This window comes from Malaclemys terrapin, chromosome 1 (assembly GCF_027887155.1).
Source record: "Malaclemys terrapin pileata isolate rMalTer1 chromosome 1, rMalTer1.hap1, whole genome shotgun sequence".
Classification (NCBI taxonomy): domain Eukaryota; kingdom Metazoa; phylum Chordata; order Testudines; family Emydidae; genus Malaclemys; species Malaclemys terrapin.
In genome coordinates, this window is record NC_071505.1 from 100,523,392 (window position 1) to 100,536,670 (window position 13,279).

General features: G+C 40.5%; 1 protein-coding gene across 1 annotated transcript in view; it reads left to right on the forward strand.

The window, feature by feature from the left end:
• PAH (phenylalanine hydroxylase) overlaps window positions 1–8,740 on the forward strand; it is a 59,855-nt gene extending 51,115 nt beyond the window's left edge. The window contains exons 11-13 of the mRNA XM_054033257.1: window positions 326–459; window positions 4,269–4,384; window positions 5,059–8,740. Of these exons, the coding sequence (XP_053889232.1) occupies window positions 326–459; window positions 4,269–4,384; window positions 5,059–5,102 (294 nt within the window). The 3' untranslated portion in view covers window positions 5,103–8,740. The remainder of the gene's footprint in view (window positions 1–325; window positions 460–4,268; window positions 4,385–5,058) is intronic.
• The last annotated feature ends 4,539 nt before the right edge of the window (window positions 8,741–13,279 follow it).

Below are 13,279 nucleotides of genomic sequence, written 5' to 3' on the forward strand. Positions count from 1 at the left end.
GGATGTTTCTGCTAAATAAATCGGCTCTAATTCAAACAGATTTGGGGAAGTTCCATGGCCTGTGTTAAACGGGAAGGCTGGCCTTAAAATCTATGACTCTATTATTTTGCATAGAAGTCATATTTCATAAATGTATCATTATATTCATTTAGGGCCTGCTTCTCCTCACTTTGAACTCAATGGTCAAATTCCTTTTGTCTTCAATGGGAGGAAGAGCAGGTCCTGAATAACTGAATGTGTGCATGTCTAAATAACATTGTCCTCCTCCGTTATTCAAACAAGACCACTTTTTAATTGAAAGAAATCTCTCATTCTTTCCATGCAGTACTGTTTATCAGATAAGCCTGAAATTCAATCCCTTAACTTGGAGAAGACTGCAGTCCAGAAATACCCCGTCACTGAGTTCCAGCCTGTTTACTATGTTGCTGAAAGTTTTAAAAATGCAAAGGAAAAAGTAAGGTAAAATAATCCTCTCCATTATAGGCAATATCTTACACACACACACACACACACACACATACCTCCCCGAGGCCTTTGTGGACCCCTGCAGTTGAGGAACATGTTCTCTGAATTCTTGAAGTTTAAGACTTCTGGTCTGGCTTTTGAAAGCTTCTCTGAGCTTTTGCTCTGCATAAGGGGACTGTTTGAATGTGTTCTGTCATCCGCTTGATAGCCCTGAAGGCTGAAGTCTTCAGTTTTTCTCAGAAATGATGCTACCCTGCCAATCACATCCTGAGGAAATCCCTGTTAGGGATGAGAGAGTAGTTCAGTCTCTATGCCCAGTCAAGCCTTGGCTTCTTGTAGTTGAGGCTAACAACAAAATCCTTGGGCTATGTTCTCCTTTCATAACAACTATTCTTTTCTGGTTCTGCTCAGTAGCTTCATCTGCTGCTCAAATCTTTCCCCCTTTTATTCCACAATGGAAACCCTTAATAATAAAAATAACTATTATTATTTATGTTACACCTCATGTATCTATTTCCAACTTGGGCTTTACATTGAAATAAGGTTGGGTCACTGCCTGCCTTGTAACCATGGGTTCCTTACAACGCTTTACTGTTGTAGCTTCCAAACTGGGCCACTCACAAAGAGCTACCAGCATGAAGGTCACACCCTGAGTGTGTGTGTGCATATCTACAGCCTTGATCCAACACCTCTGACCCCAGCAACCTGTCAGCAGCACCCCAGTCACACTCTGGCTTCCACCAGTCTTGGTTACTACTTTCAGGGTGACCCCAACACACGTCCAGTTCCAAATTTTCCCCAAAGCATTTATTTTGCACTGTCCAGCCCTCTCCTGGACGGTTCAGATATTAAAGATCCATTGCCCTTGTAAAGGGTCAGTATTCAACAGTTCGCTACTTTAACTGGTTACCAAACTGTTCAATTCAAACACAGCACCGAATTGCTTCAGATTAAAAATAAAACAAGTTTATTAACAAAACAAGATAGGATTTTGAGTGAATTCAAGTATCAGGTACTATGGTTACAAGAGAAATAAAAATAAAACTCTCTTACACTTGATAATAAATAAAATAAAACTTAACAAGCTAGACTTGGTTCAAGGTAAAATCCTCACACATGTTCCCAGCCATGTGGCTGTCCAAATTCTCAGGTTGGGATCTCCCCTCAAAGTCAATGATCTGCTTCTTTTGTCATCTTGGTGAGAAAGAGAGAGATACCTTGGGGTTTCCTGTCCCTTTCTTTTATAGTCCAGTTAACCTTTGAAGTAGATTTTTCTGAGGGTTATCCCTCAAGACAAGGTTTATTCAAATAGTAAAGAAAGTGACATGAAGTCTGGTGGTGAAGGAGACTCCATGTTCTTTCTTCTCACCCGTGTTTGCTGAAATGCTAATTTGCTTTGTCGCCTGCCATCTCCTCTCCCTGCTGTTTTGAGGACCTTGTTTAATACTTATATGTATTACTAAGGTAAACACACATTTCTTTGTTCAGGATACTTCTGCCTGGGCATAACTGTGTGTTTTTGAACATGTACCAATATTATACAGGGGGATTTCATAACTTTACATATGATGTTACTACATGCATTTCACCATGATATTATTGATCAGTGAGTTATTACTTTTCAAATAACACCTCACAAGGCATATTTTGTACAAAAATTATTAGAACAGTGTGTAGGATGTGAATACAAGGGAGATTTTGGTCACAGACTGCCTTAGTTTTTTTAGTCATCATTCTGTGTCTGAGCTAAGGTTTCCTACTTCTAGGGAAGCCCTTGGGACTCTTGCTGAGATCTAGGAGGAACATTCTTTTTCCTAGAATGCTGACACGTGCCCAGAAGGACCTGGACTGATACCAGTGTGGAAGCAGAGAAAAGAACTGACAGAAGGGAACTGCAATGCATGACGGTTGTTAGCAAGAGTCAGGCTTCGTTAGCAAGAGACAGTCTTTGTTAGCAAGAGTCAAGCTAGCTGTGACCCTGATAACCCTGATAACGCGAGATTTGTAGAAGCGAGGATTGTGTGAGGCGGGTGAGAAAGAGTTGTGTAAGAAGTCATTGTGACCTCAGTATAGATAAGGTGTAGAAGACCTTGTGTAGATAAGGTATAGAAACTAATTGTATGTAGGCAAGAGTCAAAACAAGTAAGGAAATGAGATATCAAGATGGCCTATGTATAAACAAAATGCAGCTGTCCCTCATTATTTCTGTAATGAAAGGTATAAATGCTTGCTGTAATTAGTTACCAGAGAGAGACCTGCTTTGCTCTCTCTCCTCTGCACATGTGAGAGTTAATAAAGCTCTGACTTGCTGTACCTAAACAAAATAGTGAGAACTCAGTTTTTCTCCGACACCAGCAACCTTTGTCTTATAGAGTACTGACTAGCCATCACATGAAAATATGTTTAGGCTACGGTTCTGTGCGAAGCGCCACATGAACACAGGGGAGCAGCCCATAAAGAGCTTCGGGTGGGATTGTGGCTTCAGTCACTACTATCATGGCCTGAATTCAATCTGGAGTTTCTTCTTCTTCTTTCATATGGCTTGGATAGATAGCAACGACTACAAATTTATGTCTAGATTTGATTGCCAGCACATTGCCACAGCAGTGAACTGGTGAATGTCCTTCAGGCCCCTGGCAAAAGAACAAAGGGAACATTCAGATATGACATGCTCCATTGTTTGGGCCTGTTGACCACAGCCGCATGCAGTGTTTGCCTTTGGAGCTGGGTTGCCTGGAGAGCATTGCGGAAGCCATGGCCCAGGGAGCGGAGATTGCCACCTGGAAAGGATAGAGGAAAACACCTATGCCCAGAAATATGCATGGCTGAACATAATCATCAACAAATGTTATGTCAATATTCAACTATGAGCCATAACCGTGTGCATTTGTGGGGGTTGGGAATGAACGACTTTCAGGGTGATAGAATAAATTAACACAAGAGTTGCTGCTGTAGAATTTGGCCCAGCTGTACTGCAGAGTACATGAGGCCCTTGGTCTTGGTAGCTTATTACCTAGCCCTTAAGTCTCCCACTTTTTCTCTCTCAAACTTTTGAAGTAACCAGAACTGTAGGTGACTTGAGAAGCACAGACATTTTCCAAGGCAAATTATTAATCTGGTAAAACCTCGGTGAGAGAGCTTTGGCAAATGACAGGTGTTCTGCCACAATTATGGGACCAGATCTTCAGCTCCAGTATATAAGTGCCAGTCCAAGAGGCTGTAAAGCAACCCTAATCCCTCAGCTGAAGACTCCCCTGGCAAGACTGAGGAAAAGGTGTGGCCAGAATGAAACTGCACTCCAGTGATCCCTGACTGGCTTTCCAGCACCTTGGGGGCTGCTCCCAGCTATCAGAAGTTAGACGAGCCCTGAGGTACTCGAATGCATGTCAGGGTCTGCAACCCCAGGGACTGCAAAAGTGGATCAGGGGATCACATTAGTAATAGGAAAATGGGGATTTAAAGTCTGGGAAATTCTGACACCTGCTCACTGGGTTAAATCAGCAGCAGCTAGTATTACTCCTATAATAGCATGGTAAATACTGCATAACGGGGTCTGTTTGAAAAAATGAAGGGTGGTTAATAAATGACGCACCTATCGGAAAGACTCCCAGGTCAGCCTCAAGGATATTGCTAAAGCACTGGAGAATACTGCAGCTGCCTACTCCCGGAGTAGGTCTTCAGTTACTTTACCACATTGGTTTCCCTATCCTTCACATCAATAAAAGTTCCTCCCAACTTAAAGGAGGAGGTTACTTAAAAAGAAACAGTTGTTTTCATAAAAGTTTTTGTCTTTTCTCCTTCAGGAGATTTGCTTCAACAATCCCTCGACCTTTCTCCGTTCGCTACGATCCGTACACCCAGAGAATTGAAGTCTTGGACAATGCAAAGCAGTTGAAGAATTTAGCTGAGTCCATCAGCAGTAAGCAATTGCAGTTTTGTTATAATAGGTTCCTCAAAAGCTAGGACTTGAATGAGGAGAAGTGTTTTTCTCCTGCTGCCATTAAAGACCTGATTCTCACACCAGTGGGAATTTGATCAGGTCCTAAGTATTTCCTTTATGGTGTATAAAAACTGCTTCCTAATTTCACCCATCCCCCAAAGTAGTTTGCCCACTTTATTGTTTGCTTTTTACATTGGAAATACCACATCTTGATGTTCTTCCTTTTGTTGGAGGACTTTGGCAAAGTTTGAAGGACTGGTTGGTGATATCACAGGAGGATGAAACCAGAGTTTGGCTCTCTCTGCCCCCAGTAAGGAAAGGGGGATATTCACAGCCTTAGGCTGTTTGGATTTTCTTTCGTCATTTCAGGATGAGCAGTTCTTTCCAATTGACTGACTGGCCTGCTCAAAGCCAGCATCCCTGATCTTACACAGCATCTATGGCTGATAAAACTCCAGATATAAGGGCTGATCCTGCTGTCCGTACTTAGGCAAAACTTCCATTGAAGTTAATGTGCCCAGTCTATCACCCGCCTCTTTGGTCTCATTCTTTCTGGGCATGAAAATATGGCTGTGCTGTAGTTCCATTGAAATGTATTAAACAGGCTGTAAGACTAACAGGACAAACACTGATTTTTGCTATTTCATATGCAGGTGAGATAGGAACTCTTTGCAGTGCCCTCAAGAAGATAGAATGAAGATTTTCTCAGCGTCCTCTCTTCCAAGAGCTACTGGCTGAAGTGACCATATGCAAATGCCAATAATATTCTAGCTATTTCACATTATCACTCTATTGAATGTGTGAATGTTTAAGATATATATGTATACACACACATATTACTTAATTACTATAGCTTAGCAACAAAAGAGGCTTCTGTGGGTGACTCTGTGCTCTCTTTGGTTGCATATCATAATTCTATTTAAAATTCACCCCAGCCCGGGTGACTATCCACGGCCTGCACATCTCTTCTGTCTGAATCCTGGAGGCTGGCAGAAGAGGGAATCCTTCTCCATTCACCAGCCTGTGGAGTTACTGCAGCCCTGGTACTGCATTGCCCCCATGTCCCAGTGACAACGTGGCAATGGCTAGCAGCAGATTCACCCACCCTGCCACATCCCTCCTACACTCCCATCCCCCGCAGCCTGCAACCATGCCGGGTTCCCCTGGAGAGCAAAGCTCTGTATCCCTAGCTCGTACACAGACTCTACATGTCCTCACAAACCCTGTCCCCTACATAGCAAATTTGCACCTCTTCCACCACACATGGGGCACTCTGCACGGAGAAGAGGCCACAGTTTGCCACCTTAACATGGGGCTTAAGTGGTACCTTGTGTGGGTCCTCTGCACTGGGATGAATTTTGCTGTAAAAGTTTTTGTTCTTCAAAAGTGACTTCAGATTTAGTCAAAGAGTAGATGCTCTGCTGTTACAAGTGGAGAATGTGTTTTCAGTATGTTTCTGACTCATTAGTGAAGATTTCTCCTCCAGTGTTAAAATATTGTGTTCACACCGTGAATGTTTCCCACAGCTCATAATCCAGGGACTAAATTTGCTATGTCACAGATTGGACATTTGAACCATCCTGAGCAAAGCAGAGCAAATCAGTGTTTCCCATTAACAATTTTCCCATACACAAGTTTCAACATGTGATGACAGGTTTCAGAGTGGTAGCCGTAGTTAGTTTAATAGTATCAGCAAAAAGAATGAGGAGTCCTTGTGGCACCTTAGAGACTAACACATTTATTTGAGCATAAGCTTTCGTGGGCTAAAACCCAAATAAATGTATTAGTCTCTAACATGTGATGAGAGGTTCTAAAGCTGCTGTGGGCTTTACAAAACTAATTTAAAAGTCCACAAAATGTAAAACCTATTATTGCACCACTTTTATGTTTACATCTCGAAAAGCAATGGATCTTTCATTCAAACGTTGTCCTTTAAGAGGATACAAACTACAGTTGCCTCTATTATATTTATAGCATATACTAATCTAAGGATACTGGGCCGGATCCAGGTTTTTTGCCACCCCAAGCAAAAAAAAAAAAAAAAGATGGAGTGCCGCCCCTTGAAAAGTGCTGCCCCAAGCACATACTTGGAAGGCTGGTGCCTAGAGCCGGCCCTGTAAGGATACCAGCTGGGACCTTTTTGAATAGAAGTATATTTATACAAAATGGCATCATTTTGGTGCTTTGAAGTATCACTTTTTATCACTGAGTCTTTTATTGTGTGGTAATGTTTGTGCAAACCTTTAATCCCTGGCACTTATTTCAAAAGTGAAAGAAGCCCATGTTCCTTCCCTTCTAGTATAGTGATGCCTCTAAGGTGATTGTGGTCACAAAGGACGATTCCACCACAAGTTTGAAGTCTTTCAAAATAATCTGCTGCTGGCTTTCAAATCTTGTTGTGACTGCTGCTATGAATAACAGAAGAGCAGCATCCATGGTGCTGTTGGGAACACAGGATACATGGTTTCCTTTATACTTAAGTGGAATTATTAAACAACTTTCACATTTTGGGTCTGATTATGTCTCATTTACACAGGTGTAGGCTGGAGTGACTCCAGTTAAATCAATGGAATTACATTGGTGTCAAACTAGTGTTAAGTGAGGGGAGGGAGAGAACTGGCCCCCTCAGGATTTTAGAAATGGATGAAACAAACTGCAACTAGATTTTCTTACTAAAAAAAATAATCTTATGCATTTATTTTTAAATATTTTAAGTTAGCTGCATTTAGAATACTAGTTTTAGTGGATAGCTCAAGAAAGAAATTAAAATTTGTAAAAAATCTTTTAATTTCTCTGCTGTCTGGTAAACATATCATTCTGCTTTGTAAACTAAATGCATGTAAATGTTTAGTAAGCCAGTATTAAAACAAATATTTACAAATATAGAGAGTACTTTTTAAGTGGTGTGTCAGACTAAATAAAAAAACAACTCAATAGTATTTTGCACTTCTGCAGCATCATTCATGGAAGAACATCAAAATGCTTTAAAACCATTAACTAAGAAATCTCAGATCCGTGAAGTATTGCCTGTATTTTACAGTCAGGGAAACTGAGGCATGGAAGGTTATTGGCATGTCCAGGATCTGCTATCGAGCCTGAGATAAAAATTCTGGATCGGCTCTGTCAATTTAGGCTAATATAGTGTTCCCATTATAGTGCTATCCAAGTATTTAGGATACTCAACTATAACTAAACTTCTGACCACCAGTCCCATGCTATAACCTCTTTCTCTCCATACTTCTTCCTTCAGTGCTTCTTGTAGAATAAGCTAAAATATCCATGGTGCCTTCATTCCTGACTAAGGTGATCAAAAAGTTGTGGTGAGACCGCTTTTGCAGTATCCAGTTGCCTCAGATCTCCTTGACCCTTTTCAGCTTGGGTACCAACCTGGTTACGAAACAGAGCCCACCTTAGTTGCATTGATAGAAGATCAGCTGTCCATGCTGATATTATTACAGTAGGTAGCTGCCTTTAATAGAGTTGATCACGATGGTGTTTGTTATTGTAAAGATGGGGAGGGAGACTTGAGATTTTACCTTGCTTGTTGCTGATGGTTTAATCTTAAAGTATACTGCTGCACTTAGCATGTACTGTATTTTTAAGTTATGTCAAAGGTGTATAGATAGAAGACCTGGTTAGCATTTAAATTCATCTAAATGAATAATAGTCATACCATATAAATTCATTATCAATAAAGCTGCAACAATAAATACAATGTAAAAACCACTGTATGAAAAGGATTTCTGCTGAAATGAGTTAGTTGCTTTTGGTTGATTTGTTTGTTTTTCCTAAAAGTGCCTATAGCTAATATGATTGGAGTGGCTTTTCATTCTTCTGTATACCCCGTTTCTTCTAAGCTCCATAAAGTAACACTAATAATGAGTGATATGTGCACATCAAGTAGTGACTAGATGCCGTATATAGTGCATTGTGATATTCTGTATTTTGAAGCATTTACTTTTCATCTTCAGTATGGGGGTTGGGATGTAATTATACATCTTTGAGTAGCGTCTCGTTAGCAGGTTTTTCTGTCTGCACAAATGCACAGTTGAGCCAACACTTACTTTGGTGCCTCACTGCATCCAAACCATTTAACTTCCTTACCATTTATTTTCATTAAATTGCATATGTTCACTGTTACTTTTTATGTCAACAGATTATCATGTTCTTTGCAGAGCTAAATAAATACAGTGTTAAGTACATATTAAGTGTATATTTCAGCAGTATTGGGCAATGTACTGTTTAAAGCGCTGATCCTTGTATATGTCCTAAAAGCAATAGGTGAAAGTTTTGTTTTGTTTTATGCAAATAAAATTGCTAACAATAACCCATTAACCAGATGTGATTTGTGTAACCTGGTTTACTACTATGGAGACATGCTAGCCATTCCATAGCCAAGGCTATGCCACAACTTTCCATTAAGCAAACAGGACCTTCCTGTCTTTAATATGTGCCCTTTAAAATATAAAGCATGGGCATAGCTCCTTTGTGACCTGACTTTCTTTTACTATGGAAACTAATTTAGGGCTCAGTCTTATAGTCTTTTATGCAGGCCATCTCTCGCTGACTTCCAAGGGAATTTTCCTGCAAAAGGACTATGGCCCATGTCCTCAAAGGAATTTGATTTGGAGTTAGGCACCTAACTACCTTAGAGGATCTCAGCCTATGTGTCTGAGACCCAAGTTTCCTTATAAGTTGAAATTGAGGTATTCAAAGAAGGGACTTTGTAAAGACTGTGTCAGCCCCACTAAAAGCTGAGTCCAATGGAAACTTTGACCAGTGTTTGAGTTAAAGCTGCCAAGCCTGGTTGACACAGAAACATAGGATTTTCTTATCATAGATTCTTCAACAAGTGGCCATCACAATGCTGTATAAATGCTGTTCCGGAAATAAAGAAAATAAATAGCTTTGACCAAAAATTCATCTCTTTCAGCGTATACTGAGAATTAGTTAAAGAAAATAAATTTGCAATCTGATATACTGGAGGGAGAGGGAAATGGGACTGTCTACAATATCTCTGGCCAGCACTATAATGAAGTAAACCAAATTGCTTTTGCAAGTAAAGTGAGATGACGGTGATTCAAAGTAGGAATCATATATTCCTATGCTGTTAATTGGAGCAGGAAGGGGGGCGGGAAGGGAATCCTCCTTAATTAATCCTCCTTATTAAATGTGGATCTATATAAAACACCCAGTCAGTGACTTTAAAACAACAAATTTATTTTGGAGCATCCATGTCTCAGGCTAGCAGCTCTCAAGAAGAATGAGCAGATTGCTGCCCCCAGCACCTCCCCTCTCTCTCTCTCTCTCTCTCTCACACACACACTCTGCTTCTTAACTCCTGATATAGTATCTGCAGATGCCCTAAAATGGATGTAACCGGACAGATTTCCTAGTGCACACAAATCATCCATTTTCATGTTCAAATGACCAGTTGGATGCAGGTATAATCACATGTAATCACAAGCAGCAAACGGGTGACTGCACACAAAAAATACGTATTCAAATGTGCAAGCTGGACCTGAGTCAAACCCCAGTGGATTACTCTACTATGTGCAGGTATCTGAGTGCCTATGTGTGGGAGACTCAGGAGGAGTCTGGGTGAGGACTGCAGGACCAGACCTTTTAGAAAATGTAGCCTATTTGGGGAGCTATGGCTTCAGATATTGACCATTGAGGTTAGAAGTTATTTCCCTCTTAGCTGTAAGCTGTTGCAAGTTTGTCTGTATAATAATGAGATCTGGTACATTTTGTCCCTGTAAGGAGACCTGGAACTATAATATTTGTCACATGACTAGTCCAGTTGTGGTAGGCAACTACAAATACAGTGTAAGAGACACAACCTGCCATTAAGAGCTTACAGTCTAACCACCTGGAATTAATGTTACATAGGACGGTGTGGAATCAAGACCATGGAATTATTTCTTGCCCTGGTCTTACATTGAGGCACCCCTAAAACACAGACACATGTTACAAAAGTTCAGCCATTCTTCTCTGAAATGTCACACATGTCACTGTTAATGCAGTGGTGCTTTCTTTTAATGCCTCACAGAGTGATTTTTGGGGAAGCTGGGTTCAGAGCATGGATTGCAACGTTTGTATTAATGTTATAGCCAGTAACTCTGTACCCTTAACATTATTTGATCAAATACTTAACTATACCTGTAGCTATATAGTTAAAATGTATACAGTCTATATTTATCGTATAGAGACAATGTGGGTGAGGTAATGTCTTTTAATATCTGAAGAAGATCTCTGTGGAGCTAGAAAGCTCCTCTCTCTCCCCAACAGAAATTGGTCCAATAAAAGATATTACCCTCACTCACCTTGTCTCTGTAATACCATGGGACCAACACCTACAACACCACTGCAGGCAATATTTGTAGTATAGTCAGACAAATAATGTAATTCATCTTGGCACTGATTTCACGCCTAGCCTAGTCCAAAGCCCACTGAAATCAGTGTAAAGACTCTCACCTAAGTCAGTGGGCTTTGGAACAGCCAGTCATGGTTACAATTAAACATATGGGCCATATTTTAAAAATACATTTACCGGGGGCAAATAATAGAAGTTTATGGTATAAAAGGAAGCATTTACCTGATCACAGTTTTCATCAGCTATATTTTAATCCTGGCGGTTTCGCTTATGCAATACGATTGCAAATTAATTTACCCGATGTACGTTTTGCAGTTATGACATTTGTATAAGACTTCATTGGATAACTTTGCATTTAATAACGTATTATAGGGTATAACTCATGTGCTTAACACGTTTCAAAACTGGTGGGGCTGTCAGCCAGAAACCCACGGAAGCGGTTCGAATTTGTTCTTTTGCGCCTCAAGCAAATCAGAGGTGCCTTCACTCCAGTAAATACTTCGCTGTTTTTTTCCTCTATGTGTCACTAACCCTTCAGAGCTCCGTTGGTAGTTTCCATTGCTAGCTTTTAGCCTAGCCTGCTGGAGCTCAAAAAGGGAATGAGCTGGTGAACCGCAGCCTAGGGGCTTCCGCATTCAGCTCAACAAAATGGCACCAGGACGAGCAAAAGGAGAAGTGGTTTGTCCCTGTTAGGTTGACTGATGCTGTTGCTACTTTATAACCACGAAGATTGGGCGAGAAGGACGAGATTGTCCTTGTTTAGTTTCAGCCCTGCATTACCTGAGTCTGAAGCTGGAGGTTGAGTATCCATTCGCTGGCAATTTTGTATTTCTTAATATGGTTTTGATTTATTTTATTTTATTTTGCAAGAGGAAAAAAATCCCAAGCAAATGGATGTTGCCGGACATTTTAACCTAATGATTTTGTAAGTGCTTGAATGAGAGTACAGGTGGTTGTATGGCAAATATTAATATTTACACCGTTTACCGTCCAGATTTAAAAGTAGCATATAAGGAGGTTGTTATCTTCAGAGAGACTCAATCCCCAGCCTGACTTGACTGGCTTTCCACTCTGGGAAGGTTGTTATTAGGTTTACGTCGATAAAATTGTATTCTTTCCTATCTCGATCTGAACCTCTGCACTGTGTCACAGCAGATTTGGGTGTGATAAATTCGTGTCTTTGCTGATTTCTTTTTATATATTAGAGTATATAGTAGGATTATATAGTATATCTATAGATTATAGAGCGACATGATACATGTTTATATAGATGGCATTCTAGTTTATATTACCAGCTAATCACACTTTTAGTTGCTGGTTTCAAAAAGTCACCAAGGAATTTCAGTTCCAGAAAATGTGGATTCTGGGAGTCTTGTTCTTTGTTAAATACCTGGTTTTAATTTCACTGTGGATGTAAATAATGCCGAATGCGGATTCCTACTGTACTCCCACTGAAAGCAAATCAGCTGACAACCTCGGATCTCCGTGGATAATACTTGGAACTGCATAGGACTGTCTGTTTCCTCGTGGCTAGCTCAGAAACAATCGAAGCTCAGAAGACTCGTGTTAATTACAAATAGGTGAAAAACCTCACTATTTCGGCGCTAAATTTCTGCCTATGACTAGTTATTACTTTTGCGGGAAGGTGTTTCACTCTGGATCCTTATTCCCAAGCGACCAGCCAAAATCAGAACCAAACTGACCGAGTTAGCCAACAAACTACCCTAGAAATCCAGGCAGTTAAGAGTTTGGACATTACAAGGGATCCAGGAGCAGGGTTGCTGCTTCTGGTCAAGACAGGAGAGTTTCAGCACCTGGGACAGCGGCCATCCCTGCCCTCATCTGACCCACAGGGAAGAAGGGGAATTGGGGGGGCTTATAGTAAATCATGTGTCGTTGTAGCATTCTTCCTGGAATCAAGGGAGGATGATTTTATAAAGCTGTAGAGCGTTTGGTGGTACATCTGTATAGAATAATTTCTATACAACAATGTTTAATTATGTACTCTTGTTATTCAGTGACAGTTTGGCCCAAAGGTTTGTCCAGTAAAATTGTATCACTGAGACGTTAGCCTCGACTGCTAAAAAAAATGAGAGTTAAACTGGTAATGTGTGCGTTTGATTATGTTATATTTCGCTGGGCTAAAATGTAGCAGCTTGGCGTAGCTCTGGCAATCGAAATACAGCTTTAAAAGCTGGGAAATGAACTGATAGCAACACAAAGGTGTGTGTCCATGTCCCAAATTGCAGAGTGATGGGAGGAAGAGTACCCCAAAAAATCGAAGAATGAAAACAAAACCTAAAATGCCACGGACTTGAAATTGGTTTAAAAATCACGAACTGTACTAGTGGAAATGCTGGCAGAATTTAATTCCGGATCCATAAACACAGCCACACCCGGGACAATAGTTTTCTGGAAACCTTAGTTTTGTATATAGAATGCGCATACAGATTAACAGTCATCGTTCACCGAAATCAATAAAATGGAACAAGTGTCCT